The 21,869-nt window shown below is 37.5% G+C and overlaps 1 protein-coding gene and 1 long non-coding RNA gene across 6 annotated transcripts in view; one reads left to right on the forward strand and one right to left on the reverse strand.

Annotated features, from left to right (window-relative positions):
• The window catches only part of LOC129429261 (kelch-like protein 29), a 371,472-nt gene that overhangs the window by 27,189 nt on the left and 322,414 nt on the right, over positions 1-21,869 (reverse strand). For all 5 annotated transcript variants that reach the window (XM_073856371.1, XM_073856370.1, XM_055185821.2 and 2 more), the window contains 2 exons: positions 8,575-8,757; positions 8,120-8,300 (listed from right to left, as the gene is read on the reverse strand). In XM_073856371.1, the coding sequence (XP_073712472.1) occupies positions 8,120-8,300; positions 8,575-8,757 (364 nt within the window). The remainder of the gene's footprint in view (positions 1-8,119; positions 8,301-8,574; positions 8,758-21,869) is intronic.
• Positions 10,455-14,396, forward strand: LOC129422661 (uncharacterized). The gene is made up of 4 exons (XR_012358459.1): positions 10,455-10,813; positions 11,540-11,572; positions 11,662-11,823; positions 13,473-14,396. It is a non-coding gene; the product is annotated as an uncharacterized lncRNA (long non-coding RNA).

Below are 21,869 nucleotides of genomic sequence, written 5' to 3' on the forward strand. Positions count from 1 at the left end.
AGCCATGAAATCAAGAAGGCGAGTTTAATTTTAATTTCGTGTCAAGAACGACATCGCCGCTTGTGTCTGTGATGTCATGCATTACACACCAATCTCACTTTAATGCTCGTGATCTAAATGAAATCTGCAATTATGGAAATATTCCACGCTGCTTTCTCTGCATTATCTATATGAGCTCATTAAACACAATGGAGTTTCCAGAGCATTTTCTTTTATTTGTTTTAGTCAAGCAATCAACTTTGCTCAATGGTTCGCCCCTACGCACGAACAAATACAGAATTAAATCTAAACACTTCCGGACCAATAACATACCATAGGGAAAAACAACAACACGAGGCCGTGAAGCTGCAGCGTTCGATGCTCTCGTGCTGAAGCGACCGGTAGCCCAGAGACGAGGCTTACTGAAGACATAATTCATAAAAGCGTGAATGATTTCATGGTCGGGCGCGTGAAAACCTGCCAGAAGACAGATGGTGGGGCACAAACAAGGCGAGTTAGGGATTGAAGAGGGATGGAAAACATGGAAGTGGATTTTTTCATTAAGCGAGGGGGGCTTTGATTATTATTCAAGTTATTGAAGTGAAAAAGCTTGAGACACACCCAAACACACATTTTCAGATTGCAACACCACGCAGTCCTGAGTACTGAATAATAAACAGCCTACAGCACATTAATCACACCTAGCATTGCTCCCGCACACATACACGAATAACAGCATGCTGTTTTCTAAGTGCACTCAGCCTGGCCACGTCTCAATCATAACCCCTGTGTTAGTTCAGCATTGAAACGCCACAAATAACTTAATGACGGGGGAAATAAACCATGTTGGTGCGTGAAGAGCATTCGTATGTCTGCGCGAGCCCCCGTGATTAAATCCCAGCGTGTCACGGTCGCCGCAGAGACCCTCGACATAACCTACTGTACTCAAACTGTATGCACCCGGGGTGCAAAGTCACAGCGAATAGTCAAGGTGTTTGAGGTGCCTGTGATTTAAATGACGTGCTATTTGCTAGCAAAAATAATGAGTGTTTATCCCCGTGGCGGCACTGAACCGCGAGGCATGTCGTTCTGCTAAACCTGCCGGCTCGGTGTCAATAATGAGAATGTAATGGTGGGGATTGTGGGTTATGATATCGATTTCGTGCGCATGGAGACAGGATCTAGCTCTCCGTTGGGGAAGGGATTCTTATAAGCCAAGCGCTGGCGTATACATACGTGTATGGCACGCTTGGGGGCTTTACATAAAGCACCATGAAAAATTCATATAACGTGATCAAACACAATACATTCCTGTAGAATAAACACAGCATACGCTAACAATGCATGAGGTCACGGGGGTTTAACTATAACCTATGCATTTACTGAATACACAGTGTAAGCCTTTGACAGTACAAGCATGTGTTGGTGGGCATGTTGTCCCTGGGTCTGTGTATGTTATGTTTTTTATCCTATATCACTGAAGGGATTTTTAAAGAAATATGAAATGATAGATACTCATTGTGACAAATGCATGTCCTGATGTGCTCCTAAGCCTCTTTCAGAGCCGTAATGAGCTGCGCCAGACTCTGTTAATACAAGCCATAATGTTTTTTTGATTGCCCCGTTTAATCTCGAGCATTCATGCCTCCTGCAATTCAAGGGCCGACCCATTTTCGCAGCGCTGCTCCGAGAGGTTAATCACAATCACAACAGATGAAATGAAATGAACAGAGACTTTTAGAGCAAACACTGCTGTGCGCACATACAGAAGTGAGCAAAATTGATGTCCAACTTTAAACAATTAACATCTTCACTTTTTCATTAAAGATGCATTCTCTAGAAAATGCTGGGTTACTTTCCCAGCGTTGGGTCAAAAAGGGACGAACACAGCAGCCGTTGGGTTAAATTAAAGGGTTATTACTCTTTCATCAAAAAATCTGAAAATTTACTCACCCCCATGTTTGTGTCTTTTTTGTTCAGTCGAGAAGAAAACATTTTTTGAGGAAAAAGTTTCAGGATTTTTCTCTATATAGTGGAATTTATTGGACTTCAACAGTTTACAGTTTCAATGCAGCTTCAAAGGACTCTAAACGATCCCAAACAAGGCATAAGGGTCTTCATTTCCCCCAAAACTAAAAAAATATAAAGTATATACTTTTAAAGCACAACTTCTCGACTAGCACTAGCCGTGTGAGGTGCCAGTGCGGTAGCGGAGGGGCCATTTGGAGAGTCGGGACATTTCCCGGTGGGCCGGTACACTCTTAAAACAAATGTGTTAAAAACAACACAACATGTGTTATTTTTTACACATGTTCTGAGTGTGCGCAGGGACAACACATGTTGAGTTAAATTTAACACAGAATATGTGTTATAAAATGCAACACAAAAAATGTGTTGCTTCAGTAAACACATTAATGTGTAACTTTCTATTAATTTAACACAACTGTGTGTTACCCAGTAATTGTTTAGTTTTAATATAAAAGAGAAAAAAAAACATACGATTTGTAAACTTTAAATAATGAAATCAAGCAGACAACTATTAAATATTGTTCACAAACGATTTATTTGTAAAATAATAAATATTTGACAATTAATGCTAGCATTAAAATATGCTAGTACTGTATGTTGCAAGATGTATGCTAATTTAAATAAATTTAAGTGCAAGTATAATCACTTCAAACATACATTACATTCATACATAAAAAAACACCATTTATAAAATAATTCATTGAATTATTTTGAAAAGCACATGTGTTAAACATGTTGAAACAATGTCTGAAATCGTTTTCAACATGCAAGTTATCAAAAATTCTTACCTTGTCCTGAAACATTAACAGGTTATTTTACATTAAGAAAAATACTTCAAATGAACTTGACAAGTGTATTCAAAGAAATTTCCATCACAAAATATTTAGGGGTGGTTTCCCGGACAGGGATTATCTTAATCCAGGACTAGGCCTTAGATTAATTAGGAAATATATCTGGTTTTAACAAACATGCCTTACTAAAAACATTACCTGTGTGCATTTTGAGGCAAAAAAGGCCACTGATGTATTTTAAGATATGTCAGTGCAAGTTGTTTTCAGTTTGGACAGCTCTTAAAAAATTTTTAGTCTAGGACTAGTCTAATCCCTGTCTGGGAAACCGCCACACAGTGCATGCATTGGTTAAAACAGACTGCAATTTTGCGGTCCATTTTGAAACTCCATTGGCTTGGATCGTTTGCAAGAGGACTGGGACAAGGGTAGATCATATTCATACCAAAAAAAAACTGAAGACAGTTGGCAGGGATACTTAAGGTTACTTAGCTAGTAAATTTGAAAAGTCTGTCTACCGCACAGGTCCAATTGTAAACATCAAGTGGAAAGGCAAGAGAATCATTCATTGCGACAATTACATAGTGGCCTCTATGTCCTGAAGAACCGCTGGAAACCAACTGTGGCTGAGCTGATTTTAGACACCTTTTCATCATTTAGTAAGCAGAGGTCACGCTGGTACCAGCCTACAGAAATGAAACAATATACATCATTAGAAAATGTTGTTGCATGAAAATTACTTATTTTATATAAGGTTTTTAGTCACAAAGCTTACCGCCACCAAGTCCCACAGGTCTGAGACAGCAGAATTCACACAGCAGAAGATCTGGGTGTGGTAAACATGCAGGTCACATGCAAAATATAAATTATGAGAAAAGATTCTTTAAAAAGGATTCCTTTTATATCTTACATTAAATGTTATTTTTTAAATGTCATTTTCCAAATAAAAAAATTGGAACAGAGACAGGAAATCATACCATTATGTTGACTGTCAGCTTTCTTCAATGAATATCTGATGTCCATTTTCTTCTCTAAAGATGCTATTTCCCTGAGTTTCTCAATAATTGTCACCTCCCATTTCCTGATAAACATGTCTTCTTTCCTATCGGTAAGTCTGGAAACTCAATGTCCACCTTCAGTAAATTTAATAAGAAATATTAATATTCAAATGATGAAACACTTTGTGTAAAGTTATCTGCAGTTAAGTATATTACAAAGACTAGCATGTCCAGACATTGGGGATATTCCTTAAAGATTTCACCAACAGTTGGTGATTTTGTCATTACCTGTATCCATCTCCGTTGATGACTGAAGGTTTGGTCAATGGCATTCTTTATTGATGATGTCCTCTCACGTCAACTCCATTGAAGCTTCCGTCTGATGTTCTGTAGTCTCTTTTTTTTGTGATGGCCCATCAAAAAAAAAAAAAAATAAAGAAAAATGCTCCTATCATGATCAATGCAAAAATAGCACTAAGTTAGAGTCAAGTACAGTTTTTATACACATTGTCAAGTAAGTAATTTCATACACATTAATGAAGTATGTAAAAGCATCCTTACGGTACATGTCCCTCATTTTGACCAAATGAGACCATAATCCAACAACACAATCTCCTTTGCGAGTGCCAGCTTTTCTTTTTCAGATGGATAGCTGAAAAAGATTACAAACAAACATTGACACAAGAATTGTGATTTACATCTAGTAGCATAAGACTACACCCATTTTATTCACTACCCAGCACTTCAGCCTTACTGCAAGCAGTGAAATGGTTCGTAAAGTTTGACTCCTTACATTTAGACCACTACGTTATGTTGAACGCGAGGGCGCGACACGAAAATAAAAAAAAATTATTATAAAATGTGGCGGTGCATCCAGTATGTTACAGCATCACCGAATAATAATGAGTTTTACCGTCTTTTGTCTCGTCATGCCGCTCACAGGTGTACAGTAGGTACAGTGACGTGCATACTGTTCCACCATGTGCTTAACCAAACGCGACGAGGCGTCGCGATAATCGAAAGGCATAATTTATAATATCCCGTCCTATTAACGTCAGGACCTAAACTGAAAAGAAACCCGTTACCGCGTGTCACGTCTATTTAGGACACGGTGTTAAAGATTTACGTTAAAGTGCTGCAAGTGTCACACATACTAACCCGTAGTCCAATGTGCCTTTCATTAAACAATGACTGTTAACATGAATCTCCAAACGTAACTTTGCAAAACGAGCGAGCATTTAACGTTACCACAATAAAGTTTAAATGAACAGTCTCCTGCACAATTAATGCTAAAGTTTCTTACACTATATGAAAAATAGATATCATATTATAACGGTAATTTTTTATTTAAATTCTTACCTGATGCAGACAGGAACATTCTTGACCTCTTGACTGGAAATGCGGTTGAAAAAAGAACGTCACAGCGCAGGCGCAACACAATATGCATTCTTGTCTGTTTTTTTTCTCCTTAATAAAACAAATACAAAATAGACTGCCAAGGCTCAATAATAATGTTCACGAATTTCATAATAATAAAATAATAATAACACACGCAAAAAATATACAACAATGCGTGGTTGTCTGTCCAAGTGAAACGTCATCAGCTGACTCGTGTGAACTTACAACAGCCACCAATGGAAGAGAACGCCTGCATAATGTTTGAAATATTACTCTTATTGTGTCACAAAATGTATATTCAAAAGCTATTTAGGCGAGAATGTATGTATAAAAAGATCAAATGTGCGGTCGGTTAATAAAGATAGCGTTTATTAAAAAATCTGCTCCGACTCTTTCGGAGTTCTGATCCAGACAACCAACGGGTACTTAGCGCTCATGTACCCCGCCCAACGCAGCTTGATCTCGGCAAGTCCTTATGAAAATCCCCGCTGGCTGTTATGTGGTAGTAGTGGTTAACAGTAGATATATTTTGGTTAACAGTAGATATATTTTATTTTGTTACTTCGTTTAAATATAAATCATCATTAAATTACAATAATTATGCATTTTATTTTATGGTGTACTGGTAAACGTGTTTTACACATTCAGTGTGTAAGCAGTTAAGCATAATATTTACACATTATGTGTCAGTTCTAACACAAAAATGTGTTGGAATCCTTTTACACATATTTTGTGTAAAATTTTAACACATCAATTTTAAGAGTGTAGTGTTTTGAGGCTGCGAGGCCCGTCTGATAATAGTTATACATTGCGAGTTATATTAGCAACCCCGTCTGGCGGCCTGATGTGCGGCTGCTTCCGTTTGGCTGGTCCAACCATGTTTAAGATTTTTAAAAATATAGGGAGATCACTGAGCGGCCCCTCCCCAAATGGCATAGCCGGTCGGCCTTTGATGTAAAAAGCCGACGAATGCCTGTTTATAGTAGTACATATGCGGTCGGATCCATCAAGCGGATAGACTATTTGATAGACTAGTAGTATGTGTGGATTAAGGATGTTTAAAATCTCTAGCCTGGTGGTCAGGACATGAGTGTATCAAGTCAGCACATTTGCAAAGGTTTCTCTCTAAATGGCTATATCATAAATACAAATTAGAAGGGTAATTTTGCAGTATCACATAATATATATCTTACTATGTGATTTCCATGTTATAGATGAGAGTATTCAATGGCAATATGGCAATAAATATCCTCACAACATTATTATTTCTCAAAACTTTGACAAAAAATATTTTTATAGGAACTGTATATTCTTATAGTTATTCAAAGATGCACATATTATTCCGCATATGATTTGAATATTAGACGAGAGTAGACTATATAACTGCAATGAACGTCTCATATGGCAATAAATATCCACATATAACTTAACAGCATAATAAAATGAATAAACAGACAAGGAAGCAGGATTGGCATGAAAATTCTATTAATATTACCGGAAAAACAGCAATATTACTGAAATAAACTCTGAGGTAAATGCGCCAAACACTTTAAAATAAATAAGCAATAACAGTGGAAAAAACATTGTTATCTCTCAAAACGTATATGACAAAAAGTTATATTCAAAGAAAAAATTCTTACAGTTATTCAAAGATGCACACATTATTCCTTATTACTCCCGTTTATGAGCACGTTCATCTCTGGCCTCGCTCTTGTCATTTTTGGAAAGAAAAATAAAAAATATGCACTTTTAAACCACAACTTCTCGTCTATCTCCTGTCCTGTGACGCGAAAGCGCGACCTCACGTAGTTGTGTAATGACGTGGAAAGGTCATGTGTTACATATATGAAACGCACATTTGCGGACCAATATAAACAATAAACTGACACAAAGACATTAATTAGTATCATTCCACATACAACAACGTCAGAACGGTCCTCTTTCTCCACACTTGTAAACACTGGGGCGTAGTTTTGCATACGTCCTCCGTGACCTCTTGACGTATTACGTGAGGTCGCGCCGGCGCATCATAGGACCGGAGATAGACGAGAATTTGTGGTTTAAAAGTGCATATTTGTTATTTTTCTTGTCAAAAATGACAATCGTTTCACTAGATAAGACCCTTATGCCTCGTTTGGGATCGTTAAGAGTCCTTTGAAACCCCGTTGAAACTGCACGTAAACTGCTAAGTGTTGGGGTCAATTAAAGTCCATTAAAATTAGAAAAATCCTGGAATGTTTTCCTAAAAAAAAAACATAATTTCTTCTCAACTGAACAAAGAAAGACATCAACATTTTGGATGACATGAGGGTGAGTAAATTATCTGTTTTTTTATGAAAGTAAAATATACGTTAAAAACACTATTAATAACATAACCAACTGTAGTCTACATCTGCTTTATGACCCGTGAGCTTTTTGTTTTACTATGCATTGTTTTATGCATATCTGAATATAACCCATATTCCCCTATATGCTGTGGTTTTGTCAATAAACATCTTAAAAATGTAGTATTTTGTTCATTCTGTACCACACACTTCATATTATATTGGTTGAATCTAACCTGAGAGGGCATTGAAAGCAAATATCGCACAGATCCCCCTCGACATCACTTTTGGCCACTGCTGTATAAAACTGTATTTCCCATAATGCAATGCTTCAAATAGCCTATATCTCACAGAAGTCAATTATGGATGATATCTCCTATTGGGAATAGAGGAAATCTTATCAAATCTAACCACATATATGAAAATAAATCCATCACAGACTCCAGATGGCCTTGGTTTATGTTACAGTAAGCCACAGAGCTACAGCGTTCCTGATTAGCGGCGCAAAAGGTCATGGGTTCCAACTCCAGGGAACACATATGGACTGAAAGTCGCTACGCATCTGTCAAATGCAAAATGATTTTAATTGATCAAAAAAAATCACCTTTCCACATGGTCCAAGTTTCCAGCCACTCCGAGTCCTCCGATCATGTAGAGTTTTCCGTCGTACACCAGACTGTTGTGCCTGCAGCGAGGGACGGTCATTCGGGATACCAGATTCCAGTTGTCCAGAAGAGACATGTAGCACCACACATCTGCCATCGTCACCCCCGACTCCGTACCACCTGGAAACAGGACGAGGTACAAGTCACGCCACGTGACTTTGACACCGCGCAATGTCATTTTTAAAATACTCAGATACTCTTATTTACTCATGCATGCAACTTTAACCAAACTCTGAGCTTTAGGTGATATGGGATTTGGCGCCAGTCTGACTAGTAAAGTTCCTGGATTAATGCACACCGTTAGATTCTTCATGAGATCATTCGGCGAGAAACCGAAAAGTGACCACATAGTATTTCATTTGATATACGACATCCCCTCCAAACTGTGACACACCTGACAGATAAATGTTGTCCCCCGCCGAAATGACACTGAAGAATTCGCGGTCGTAGAACGGAAGGCTGGCCAGCGGATACCACTTGCTGTTCTGTGGGTTGAAGCAGGTGACGGCCGTAAGAGAGCGCTGGTTCATACCGATCGCCTGCCTCCCTCCGACCAGCACAATCACCTCTGCTACACCTGCGGGTTAGACAAAGGATACAAATATCTGAGTTTATTGCCCCTGTGGTGGGATGTCGAGGTGTTGAAATAGAGCGCCTGACAGGGCTGGGAGTGCACTCATTCTTTATGGTGTATTGATGGACTGCAGGGACCCCCAAAGAAGACTGTTGTGCTCCTACACCATATCAGACATCAGTAATCTTATATGTGAGTCTGAAAACTAGAAGGTAAAAGTAAAGATAGGGGGTGGGCAAACTTTTTTGCCTCGGGGGACAGGTTTTTGAAGGGTTCATACTTTGTGCATAATGAACACTCAATTATTCATGTACTGTATGTAACCATGGGCATGCAGTGTCTTGTACAATGTTTTTTATATTTAGAAAAAAATGTTGTGGGACTTATACCCTTGTGCATATCAATGGACATATATACAAATATGAAAACAGATGTGTAATACACGGTTTTGGAAAAGAAAGCATTTTTATATTATCCTCCTAAGTCCTTGATGTCCATGTTTATTTTTTCTTTGTTGTTTGCACCATAATACTTAATTCTGTGTATCTACATGGACAATTACACTGCTTCATGTTTTAAGAAAAATATTTGGTTATTATATTTATTGGTTCTTCCTAACCCCAAAATAGTTTGAAGAAATCTAAAAAAACAAAGCCTGGGTCTTAGGAGGTTATATTACAATCTGAGTGAAACATTTGGTATGGTAAGAAACTTTGTATAGCATGTTTAATATTACTGCCTCTGTAAAGCATTTGCTGAACTTACAAAAACAAACCATTATATTAAAAGTATTATAGTAAAAGTGTAGTAACCATGTTTTTGTCAAATTGGTATTACCATTGTCGTACCATGGTTAAAATATGTGGTTACTGGACCATGGTTTTACTACATAAAAAATACACATAAATGCATTTGCATTTGTTATAAGGTTGTATGCTGATTTTTACGTTGCAGAAGAACAAATATAATGTTTATATACATGCTTTCACGTTTATTTCAGTGCAATTGAATCAATAAACAAAATATCCAGTTCTTATGCATCTTAAAGAGAACCTATTGTCTGATTCACGTTTTTACATTTCCTTTGGTGTGTAAGTGTGTATTAGTACATGTTAACAATATACAAAAAGAACAAAACCCAAATTAAATGATGATGCGAGTTATCGTCTCCAACGTAAATCTCTTTTCTTGAACTACAACAAACACACGGATTGTACACTGCAAAAAATTACTTTCTTAGTATTTTTGTCTTGTTTTCAGTAAAAATATCTAAAAATTCTTAAATTAAGATGTATTTTCTTGATTAGCAAAATGACCAAGGAAAATAAGTCTAGTTTTGAGACGAACAATATAAAACTTTAAGTAAATTAGTGCTTAAAACAAGCAAAAAAATCTGCCAATGGAATAAGAAAAAAAAATCTTGAAATAAGTTTACTTTTCTCATAAACACTTAATTCAAGAAAATTTTTCTTATTCCACTGGCAGATTATTTTGCTTGTTTTAAGCACAAATTTGCTTAAATTTTATATTTATTTTCTTAGGTCGTTTTGCTCATCAAGAAAATACATCTTAATTTAATAATTTTTTGATATTTTTACATAAAACAAGACAAAAACTCTTAAGTAAGAAAGTCATTTTTTGCAATGTAGGCAACAGTTTACTTCCTGGGATTGGTGACATACACTGAAAAAAATGGACTTAGTGGGTCTTTGAATTTAAATAAAATAAACATGTATATGCAACACAAAATATTTATATTCCGTGTGTAAACATAATTTAATTGATTAGGATTAAAATGTTTTGTTTGAATGTAAAATGAACACATTATTCTCACATTGATTAAAATTGATTGAATTGAATACTTAAAGCAATAAAATTGGGTTTGCAAGCAAAACGGCACCTCCTGAGCAGCAGGGGCAGTATAGCTCAATGAGAAGGACATCGATTGCCATAAAAGAAGAATAAAGATCGTTTGTTTTGGGCGCCAAAATGAAGACTAAGCAGCAGTCACTGCCAGTCAGTCAGAAGAACTCTCTCAGACGGACACCACGTTATTAAAGTAAGTTCTATTATTTATTTATGTTCGCTTCATACGTGATATATCTTCACTAGATAGACTATTTTTGTTTACAATATGTAGCCATTGCAATGACTTGTAGTAAATATTAGTTTGGAGGAGGTTGGTGGAGTTAGTTAACAGTCAGTCAAGCTCATAAAGAAAAACACAGCGTTTTAAAAATGTCAGCTGTTTAACGTTATTTCACGTTTGGTAGTTTTATCCGAGTTGAAAACTGTCAGCTTTGAGTTGACTTTTGAGGCACTTTTTACTCAGCTGTTCAGGACAAATAAAACGCTAACCAAAAGTTATTCTGTCCAGAGTAACGTTATCCATGTAAGTAATTTACCAGATGATATCAATTGACTACATTAATAATGACATTGCGTATGAAACAAACTGTCTGCTTAATCAGATGAACAGACCAGCGTCAGTTATTCATGACTTCGCTACGCCACGAGCAACATTTGATTTTATTAGAAAAAGCTTTTTTAAATGTCTCGCGTGAAGTCTGGTATATTCACTGAAAAAAAAACCGCTTTGAAGTGCCACACCTTAAAGCTGACGTTTTCAGAAGAGAACCTTGTTGTTTTAAGATCTAATTTTGTCCAACATTGCGTCCTATGACAGATATAATACTTATTTCATTATTGCTCTGTGTATGTGTGACCTTCATCATTTGAGGTTGTGTGTTGATTTCACCTCTGAATATTTCCTCTTATACTGTAGGTCCATCATCCTTTCATGCGCTACACAGCATTGGTAAGTCATTTCTTTCACTTTTGCACTGCTGTTAGGAGCTATATCTTATTTTTGTAACTAATATACATGTATTATTCTTTTACTCGCAGTACTCAAATATACAATGGTTGCTGAATTTAAAAGAATCACTGCTGTCTAATGTTCCTGCGTGTCACCTGGACCTCCAATCCAAAAACCTGATGAAACTCTTCTATCAGAAAGGATGACAGCTAGCAAAAAGACTTCAAACAATTAATGATCAAATGACAGAAGTAAGTAATATAGATTCATTGACATAAAAATGTGTAAACATTGTTGGAGGTACAGAACGTTTAGTATGTTTTAGTTACAACATCTTTTGGCACACGGGTCATTAAAACACCTGGGAAGATTTAAAGGGGTAGTTCACCCAAAAATAAAAATTCTCATCACTTGCTCCCTATCATGTTGTTACAAACCTGTATAAATGTCTTTGTTCTGATGAACACTAAGGAGGATATTTTGAGGAATGTTTGTAACCAAACCAATCATAAGCCCCATTCACTTCCATAGTGGGGAAAAATAATACTATTGAAGTGAATGGGGCTCATGAACAGTTTGGTTGCAAACATTTCTCAAAATAAATATCTTCCTTCATGTTTGTCAGAACAAAGACATTTATACAGGTCTGTAACAACATGAGAGTGAGAAAATGAGAGAATTCACTTTTGATGTGATTGTCAGGTGTGGTAGCACACACTCGAAACGTGGCCTCTTTATTTAACTCATTCCAGTGTAGTGAACACTAGGGATGCTCCGATCAGGATTTTTGCAGCCGATACGATCACCGATTTGTAATCTTCGTGATCGGCCGATACCGATTCTGATTTTTTTTAAAGCTGATATGCAAGCTCTTTGATCACTGTAACTGTTACATTTTTTCTAGATAAAATAATACCACGGATGTTGCCTTTGTTATATTACTTGCAGTAATTAGGTATATTATTGTTTTAATAGTGACTCAAATAAATAAGCACAACAAATATTTATTCTGCATAGAGAAATTAAATATGGCTTTAAAAAGGCTTATGTCTCCTAAAAGTACTGAAAATAAAACACTTCACAGACTTTACTGTATTAATTAAATATACACACATTCGTATGAAGTATAAAAGTTCTTTAGACAAGAGCAGAGAGTGATTTTATTAAGAGATGAATTAGGTTACTGCAGCTTTAAGACGTGAGAGAGAGATCGCTCTGTTCACGTGCACTGATGACAGGCTGCTGTGTGTGTGGGCGGCGGCTGAAAGCAGACAAGCAGCTGTGAGGAAAATTAAAGTTTAAATGCTCAAAACTTTAAAACGCATGCAAATAATAAACTTTTGGCATGAGGATGCAATTGTCCGTGATAGATATGTGTTGTATACACTGTTTGATGGGGATGTGAAGACGCCTCGTGCTGTTGACCGGAGCGCGTCCTCATAGAAAATACGCATATCTCTGTAAAGGCAAAGAGAGACATACAGATCTGCACGCTGCACATGAGCAAAGGGTTGTAAAAATGCTCGTGCTACGTAAAAAAATGTCTTTAATTGCAGCCACATTCAGGATCCTTTTGATGACAAAAGTAAACAGAAAGATCGGTTTATGAGATTGGCAGATTTAGCGAGCACCGATCGAGTCATTTAATGCCATTATTGGCCGATCGATCGGAGCATCCCTAGTGAACACACACACACACACACACACCCAGAGCAGTGGACAGTGCAGCTGCCTTGCTTTGTAACCCATGTATTTGTAACCAATTGTAACATGCTGTGGCAATGCACATGGGTCTGTATACTTACATTTATATTTGTTTGCATTGTACTAATTTCCAATGACACTTTTATTGTAACATTAACCTTTTTTCTGTTTCTTTAACTACGTTTGTTTTGTACAGGGCATGGATGAAGTCAGCATCAGTGAGGTCATTTGAAGACACCAATGTTGGGATTTGTGCTCTCAAACAACATGCTTTTTGTGATGAAGAAGAGGATCTTTGTATAGTCCTGGAAGCAATGAAGGTGTTGCAACATCGTGTTTGAGCTGATGTATGCCTTAAACCTGAGCTATCCTGATCTCCGCTTTATTTTTGAGGAAATCCAAACTGCATTGAGGGTAACTTTAACGAACAGTTTCTTTCAGTGAAAGGATCAGAAAGACTGTGCTGCTCATTTTTGAATTTTTTATCTGTTTTAAGTGTTTTCTCTTATTAATGCATTAACAGTTTGCTGCTCAGAGTCGATTTTGGAAATGGTTGTTGTATTTTGTTTTTGTTGAATCTTTGATTAACAGTTTATAAATGCTGTAGCTCTGACTTTCTGAAGGAGTGATATTTTCCAGTTTGTAAATTCATTTTATAAATAATAGTACTTACTGTTTTGCATGTCTCTTTGGAATGCAGTGTTTGTGTTTTAGCACTTCTAAATCTACTGTGATAGTAACTATTTTAAACATTTGGGTCAGTTTCACAGATGGGGCTTTTCCTAGTCCCAGACTTTTGCAATGCCATATATCAGTGCCATTGTTTTGTCTAAAGATGTACTCCAGTGTTGTTTTTGTAAGGTAGGTTTGTTTGTAAACTTTATTTTTGTAAAAATATCCTAATATAACTAGGGCCTAGTCATGGATTAATCTACAACCTGTTTGGGAAATTGCCCCTTTATGTATGTACTGCATGTGCTGATTGTTGTAATAGTAATTGACTGTTAATGAATTAATGTGTAGTGATTTAATTGAATTGATGATCTGAAAGCAGTGGTTTGCCTCAATATCACTAAACATTTGTACAAAACTCTTTGCTTTTTATGCCAATGCAAATGTATTTTGTATTTAAAAAGAAATAAATAACATTTGGATAAATATAGCTGCAAGCAGCGATACCGGGGTCAAGCCAAACATGGCAAAAAATGATTAATACGTGATGACTGTCATGATTTAAGATCTAAGTTTGCATTAGTTTTATGAAAAAAATTTTTTTTTTCGTATCTTGAGACCACTAGGTGGCACTGTGCCGAAAGAATAGATGGTGCCTCAGGTCATGACTGTGATGACACATACCAAATTTAGTGTAAATACAATAAAGCGATACGGAGATATAGCCCTAAATGACTTGACCACTAGGGGGCACTGACCAAAAAATAAATTGTGACTCAGGTCTTGATTGTGATGACACCCACCAAATTTGGTGTAAATACGATAAAGAGATGCAGAGATATAGCTTCAAATCTCTTGACCACTAGGGGGCACCGGAAAGTTTACAAGTCCTCCCAGAACATGTTGCTGATGAACCATACCAAGTTTCATAATAATACGCAATTGCGTTTCTGAAATACTTGAACTTAAAGAAAAATTCAAAATGGCCGACACACAAAATGGCCGACCAAAAACCATTTGGTATCGTTTGACTCGGCATGCCTCACGAAATCTAACAAGACCAGTCTCATAATTTTACATTCAAATTTGCAGTAGTTATAAGCAAAAATAGAAATTTTTTATATCTCGTGACCAGTAGGGGGCAGTGTGACGAAATGGTGCATGCACCCTCAGGTCATCACTGTTATGACATACACCAAGTCTCATATTAATATGCAAAAGTTTTGCGAAGATACAGGCTCAAACACATTTTGGCGTGCTCGCCCTCGCATTCTTTGATAAGTTATACAACAACGGATAGGTCTAACGAAAATCTTTTGATAACTTTTTGTCTAGAGTGTCTCTAGATGATGCATACCAAAAATCAAGCCAATCACACAAGCGCTCTAGGAGGAGTTCGAAAAAGTAGGTGTTCAATATAATTCAAAATGGCCGACAGGAAGTAGGTTTGACTCAGACATATTTGGTACAGTCGGACTCGGCATGAGCTAAGGAATCAATAGAGTGAAGTCTTATGTCATAGTGGCAATTTAATCAAATGATATAAAGATTTTAAACAATTTCTTTACATATCCTGACCACTAGGTGGCGCCGTTCTAAAGATTTATAGGTGCGCTCAGAACATGTCACTGATGAACCATGCCAAATTTCGTAGCGATAGGCCATTCTGTTTGTGAAATACTGAACTTAATGAGAAAATTCAAAATGGCCGACACCCAAAATGACCGACCGAAAACCGTTTGGTATCGTTTGACTCGGCATGCCTCAAGGAATCTAACAAGACCACCTTCATGATTTTAGACTCAAGTTTGAAGTAGTTATAAGCGAAAATAGGCATTTTTTGAATTTCGTGACCACAAGGTGGCGCTGTGACGAAACGTTGCAGGCACCCTCAGGTCATGACTGTAATGACATATACCAAGTTTCGTGTCGATACAAGAAAGTTTTGTGAAGATACGGCCTCACGTCCTTTTTGGCGTGCTCGCCGCCTTGTATGTTGTCACTGTATACGAGAACGCATTGGTCTATCAAAAAGCTTTTGATAACTTTTTGTCTGGGGTGTCTCTAGATGCTATATACCAAAGGACATGCAAATCGGACGAACGGTCTAGGAGGAGTTCGAAAAAGTAGGTTTTACAGAAAATTCAAAATGGCGGAAAGATGTGCATGACACAAATGACATCAATGTGTGCAATTGGATCATTATGAGCCAAGGATTCAGAGGAAACAAGAATTTAGTTTCTAGGACTCATGGGTCAGAAGTTGTGAGCATGAACATAAGTGGATTTTTGGACTGTTGGTGGCGCTAGAGGGTTTGAGTCAGACACACCACTGTTGCTATAGTAACTTCTGAGACTGTCCTCTACATGTGTGCCAAATTTCATAACTTTCCTATGTACGGTTCTAGGGGCTGCCATTGACTTCAATGGCGGAAGAGGAAACATAATAATAAATATAGCTGCAAGCAGCAATGCCGGGGTCAAGCCGAAAAGGGCACAGAAGGATGTAAAGTTGTGTTTGGATAAGCAGACTAAAGAACCTAGGGAAACCTTATGATTTCAGATGAAAAAAACGCAAAAGTAATCAACAAAAATAATCTATGTTCTTGTCTACTGCAATCGTACTTCTGTTATTGACAATCATGGAACATTAGAGGACTGAAAGACATGTATGTGATGTTTGCAGTGGCAAAACATGGGTCACATCATGTTATAACAAGTTTAATTAGTCAAAAGAGACCATCCCCGTGTCTCTACGATGTTCTGATGCAGAGATATTGCTTTTGCAAAAACAGTTGATAAGGTATTCTCATTGGTTGCTAGACAGTAAATTGACATCCACCAGTGATTATAATCCAAGCCATGAAATGAATAATCCATGATGATTTATGGTTTTAGATGTGTTTGTTGCAGTAGTTTTAGGCAAAAATTACCATTTTCTATCTCAAAACCACTAGGTGGCGCTGTGACAAAATTGTGCATGCAACTTCAGGTCATGATTACGTTACATTGAGCTAGTTTTATGTCTATACACTTTAGTTTAGTGAAGAAACAGTTGTATGACCATAGGGCTGGCTTGATATCACAGGTTTTGTTCAATTATAACGCCAACTAGTGGTGCAAGCAAGCAATTTTTTTTGTGTAGCCTCAGACTGTGGTCGTACATAAGCGTATCAAATCTGGTGAAAAAATCTCTTTTCGTTGCGAAGTTATAACCATTTATGTGTAAAAAATACAAAATTTAAAGGTAATTTTTCGTTTTTTGCATTTTTCGGCCATTTCTGATGAAAATTTTAATATAACGCCAATAGAACTTTTTGTTCAGAAGGTAAGGTTAGTTTCTTCCTATGGTGTTTTTGAGTCGATCAGAATTACGCTCGCGGAGATATTCGCGCGTGTTTTTTAAGCGCTATTTTGCTGCGCAGGGTTAACCGTAAGGCGAATTCTGGCAAGTTTGGTATCGTTGGACTCGGCAACTATTCAAAACTCCAAGGAAACAAGTCCCGTGACAATACATTGACCGCAGCCAAAGTTATAGGCGTGTAATACATTAATCTGACCACTAGGTGGTGCTGCGACGAAACTGTGCATGTACCCTCAGTTCCTGACTGGCATCACAAGTACCAAGTGTCATGTCAATAGGCCTAAGTTTGACGAAGATACAGCCTAAAATCAGTTTTTTTGCACTCTACGTAAAATTTGTTAAGGCGGTATACGACAACGGATTGGTGTATTGAAATTCTTTTGATAACTTTTTGCCATGAGTGTCTCTAGATGCTACGTGCCGATTTTCGTGGCAATCGGACAAAAGCTCTAGGACAAGTTCGAAAAAGTAGGTTTTACGAATAATTCAAAATAGTGGAAAAATTTTCATGACGGAAAATGACGTCATAGGGTCCTTTCGAATCGTCTTGAGCCAAGGAATCAGAGGAAATGAAAATTGTGTTTCTAGGACATACGGACCAGAAGTTATAAGCAAAAACATAAGTGCAACTTTGGACTGTTGGTGGCGCTAGCGGGTTAGACATAGAGACTCCAAATTTGCTGTGGGGACACACTGGAGTGTCCTTTATCAGTGTGCCAAATTTCATAACTTTCCTACGTACGGTTCTATGGGCTGCCATAGACCGCAATGGCGGAAGAAGAATAACTAATAATAATTGTAAAAAGAAAACTAACAAATACAATAGGGGTCTTCGCCCCTTCGGGGCTTGACCCCTAATAATAATAATAAATATAGCTGCAAGCAGCAATGCCGGGGTCAAGCCAAAAAGGGCACAAAAGGATGTAAAATTGAGATTGGATAAGCAGATTGAAGACCCTTAGCCTGACTACGTCAGACTTCGTACTTCCGCTAAATTTCATTACGCTTCTGTACTCAGTCTGAGATACCTCCCATTCAAACCGTTTTCCTCCGGTCTCAAAACGTCCGTCCAATCAACGAACAGAGGGCGGGCTGAGAGCCGTGACGTAGACGCTAAACGCCGAATCACGGTTGTAGTTTGTTGTGGACATGGAGATACAGTAAGCTATTTGCTCTGTTGTGGAGAACCGGCACTTGCCAACTTAAACCCGAACAAGAAAAGTGTTTGTTAAACATTTGAATGGAGATTATGTTGTTGCCCTACTCTCGACAAGTTTTTGGAAAAGTTTAATTTATCAACTTTACCGATCGTCAGCGAGAAACTGTGTGCAGCACAGCTTGACGTGCACAACGATCGAGAAATCATGGAATGGAATTATAGTGTTCACAGTTAATGGTGGAGGACGCGTGGGCAAGCATTCTTTGGTGACATTCCTGATTAACCAGAAAATAAGGTAGGAAGATTTAATTTACATATGGTTATGGTTGTCTGGTGGAAGAGTTTAAGAGGAGAGAGGGGCGTTCCTCCCGTTAGACGTGAGTGGAAAGCCACCGTAAGGATAGTGTTCAACTAATAGCTCTGGCACGATTTACTTAACATAATCTGCAAAAGTCGTTCATAGCCATGTTAACTCTGGTATTTCGCTCGATGGGTTTACGATTTACTTAACATAATCTGCAAAAGTCGTTCAAAGCCATGTTAACTCTGGTATTTCGCTCGATGGGTTTATACGTGTATTTTACAGCAGAGATTCGATGCGGCTGATCCGGCGCATAAAGCACATCATATCCAAATGTTATGTGTGATTGGCTTACGTTTAGACCAATGATTTTAAACTTCAGACAAGCCCCTCCCACGAGAAGGAAAACGATTGTCAATTATGCCCAGCCAGACTCTGTCTATGAAGCGAAGCAAAATAGCAGAGGATGGTATTACCAGGCTAGAAGACCCTAGGTAAACCTAAAGATTTCAGATGAAAAAAACAAAAAAGTTATCCACAAAAATAATCTATGTTCTTGTCTATTGCAATCGCCCTTCTGTTATTGACAATCATGGAACATTAGAGCACTGAAGGACATGTGAGTGGTGTTTGCAGTGGCAAAACATGGGTCACATCATGTTACAACAAGTTTAATTAGTCAAAAGAGAAAATCCCTGTGTCTCAACGATTTTCTGATGCAGAGATATAGCTTTTGCAAAAACGGTTGATAAGGTATTTTCAATGGTTGCTAGGGAGTGAATTGGCAACCACCAGTGATTATAGTACAAGACATAAAAGGAATAATCCATGATGAGTCGTGGTTTTAGATGTGTTGTTGCAGTAGTTTTAGCCAAAAATACCATATTCTATCTCAAAACCAGTAGGTGGGGCAATGACAAAATTGTGCATGTAACATCAGGTCATGATTGTGTTACATGTAGCTAGTTTTATGATTATACACTTTAGTTTAGTGAAGAAACAGTTGTATGACCATAAGGCTGGCTTGATATGAAAGGTTTTGTTCAATTATAAGGCCAACTAGTGGTGCAAGCATACAATTTTTGTGTAGCCTCAGACTGTGGTCGTATCAGCGTATCAAATCTGGTGAAAAAATCTCTTTTTGTTGCAGAGTTATAACCATTTATGTGTAAAAAATACAAAATTTAAAAGGTAATTTTTCGTTTTTTGCATTTTTCGGTCATTTCTGATGAAAATTTTAATATAACGCCAATAGAACTTTTTGTTCAGAAGGTAAGGTTAGTTTCTTCCTATGGTGTTTTTGAGTCGATCAGAATTACGGTCGCAGAGATATTCGCGCGTGTTTTTTAAGCGCTATTTTGCCGCACAGGGTTAACCGTAAGGCGAATCCTGGCATGTTTGGTATCGTTGGACACGGCAACTATTCAAAACTCCAAGGAAACAAGTCCCTTGTAAATATGATGATCATAGCCAAAGTTATAGGCCTATAAAACATTCGTCTGGCCACTAGGTGGCGCTGCAACGAAACTGTGCATGCTCCCTCAGTTCCTGACTGGCATCTCAAGTACCAAGATTTGTGTCAATAGGCCTAAGTTTGGAGAAGATACAGCCTAAAATCTGTTTTTTTGCGCTCTATGTAAAATTTGTTGACGCGCTATACGACAACGTATTGGTTTATCGAAATTCTTTTAATAACTTTTTGCCTTGAGTGTCTCTAGATGCTGCATACCAATTTTCGTGGAAATCGGGGAAAAGCTCTAGGACGAGTTCGCAAAAGTAGGTTTTACGAATAATTCAAAATGGCGAAAAAATTTCATGATGGAAAATGATGTCATAGGGTCCAATCGAATCGTCTTGAGCCAAGGAATCAGAAGAAGCAAGAATTTTGTTTCTAGGGCTTACAGATCAGAAGTTATAAGCAAAAACATAAGTCCAACTTTGGACTGTTGGTGGCGCTAGTGGGTTAGACATAGAGACTCCAAATTTGCTGTGTGGACACATTGGAGTGTCCTTTATCAGTATGCCAAATTTCATAACTTTCCTACGTACGGTTCTATGGGCTGCCATAGACCGCAATGGCGGAAGAAGAATAACTAATAATAATAATTATTAATATAGCTGCAAGCAGCAATGCCGGGGTCAAGCCGAAAAGGGCACAAAAGGATGTAAAATTGAGATTGGATAAGCAGATTGAAGAACCTAAGTAAACCAAATAATTTTAGATGAAAAAACAAAAAAGTTATCCACAAAAATAATCTTAGTTCTTGTCTACTGCAATCGTCCTTCTGTTATTGACAATCATCGAACATTAGAGCACTGAAGGACATGTGAGTGGTGTTTGCAGTGGCAAAACATGGGTCACATCATGTTATAACAAGTTTAATTAGTCAAAAGAGACCATCCCCGTGTCTCTACGATGTTCTGATGCAGAGATATAGTTTTAGCAAAAACGGTTGATAAGGCACTTTCAATGGTTGCTGGGGAGTGAATTGGCAACCACCAGTGATTATAGTCAAAGCTATGAAAGGAATAATCCATGATGACTCATGGTTTTAGATGTGTTGTTGCAGTAGTTTTAGGCAAAAATACCATATTCTATCTAAAAACCAGTAGGTGGCGCAATGACAAAATTGTGCATGCAACATTAGGTCATGATTGTGTTACATCTAGCTAGTTTTATGACTATACACTTTAGTTTAGTTAAGAAACAGTTGTATGACCATAAGGCTGGCTTGTTATCAAAGGTTTTGTTCAATTTTAAGGCCATCTAGTGGTGAAAGCATACAATTATTTTTGTGTGGCCTCAGACTGTGCTAATACATCAGCGTATCAAATCTGGTGAAAAAATCTCTTTTCATCACAAAGTTACAACCATTTATGTGTAAAAAACACAAAATTTAAAGGTAATTTTTCGTTTTTTGCTATTTTCGGCCATTTCTGATGAAAATTTTAATATAACGCCAATAGAACTTTTTGTTCAGAAGGTAAGGTTAGTTTCTTCCTATGGTGTTTTCGAGTCGATCGGAATTACGCTCGCGGAGATATTCGCATGTGTTTTTTAAGTGCTGTTTTGCTGCGCAGGGTTAACCGTAAGGCAA

The sequence above is a fragment of the Misgurnus anguillicaudatus genome, chromosome 18, assembly GCF_027580225.2.
Source record: "Misgurnus anguillicaudatus chromosome 18, ASM2758022v2, whole genome shotgun sequence".
Classification (NCBI taxonomy): domain Eukaryota; kingdom Metazoa; phylum Chordata; class Actinopteri; order Cypriniformes; family Cobitidae; genus Misgurnus; species Misgurnus anguillicaudatus.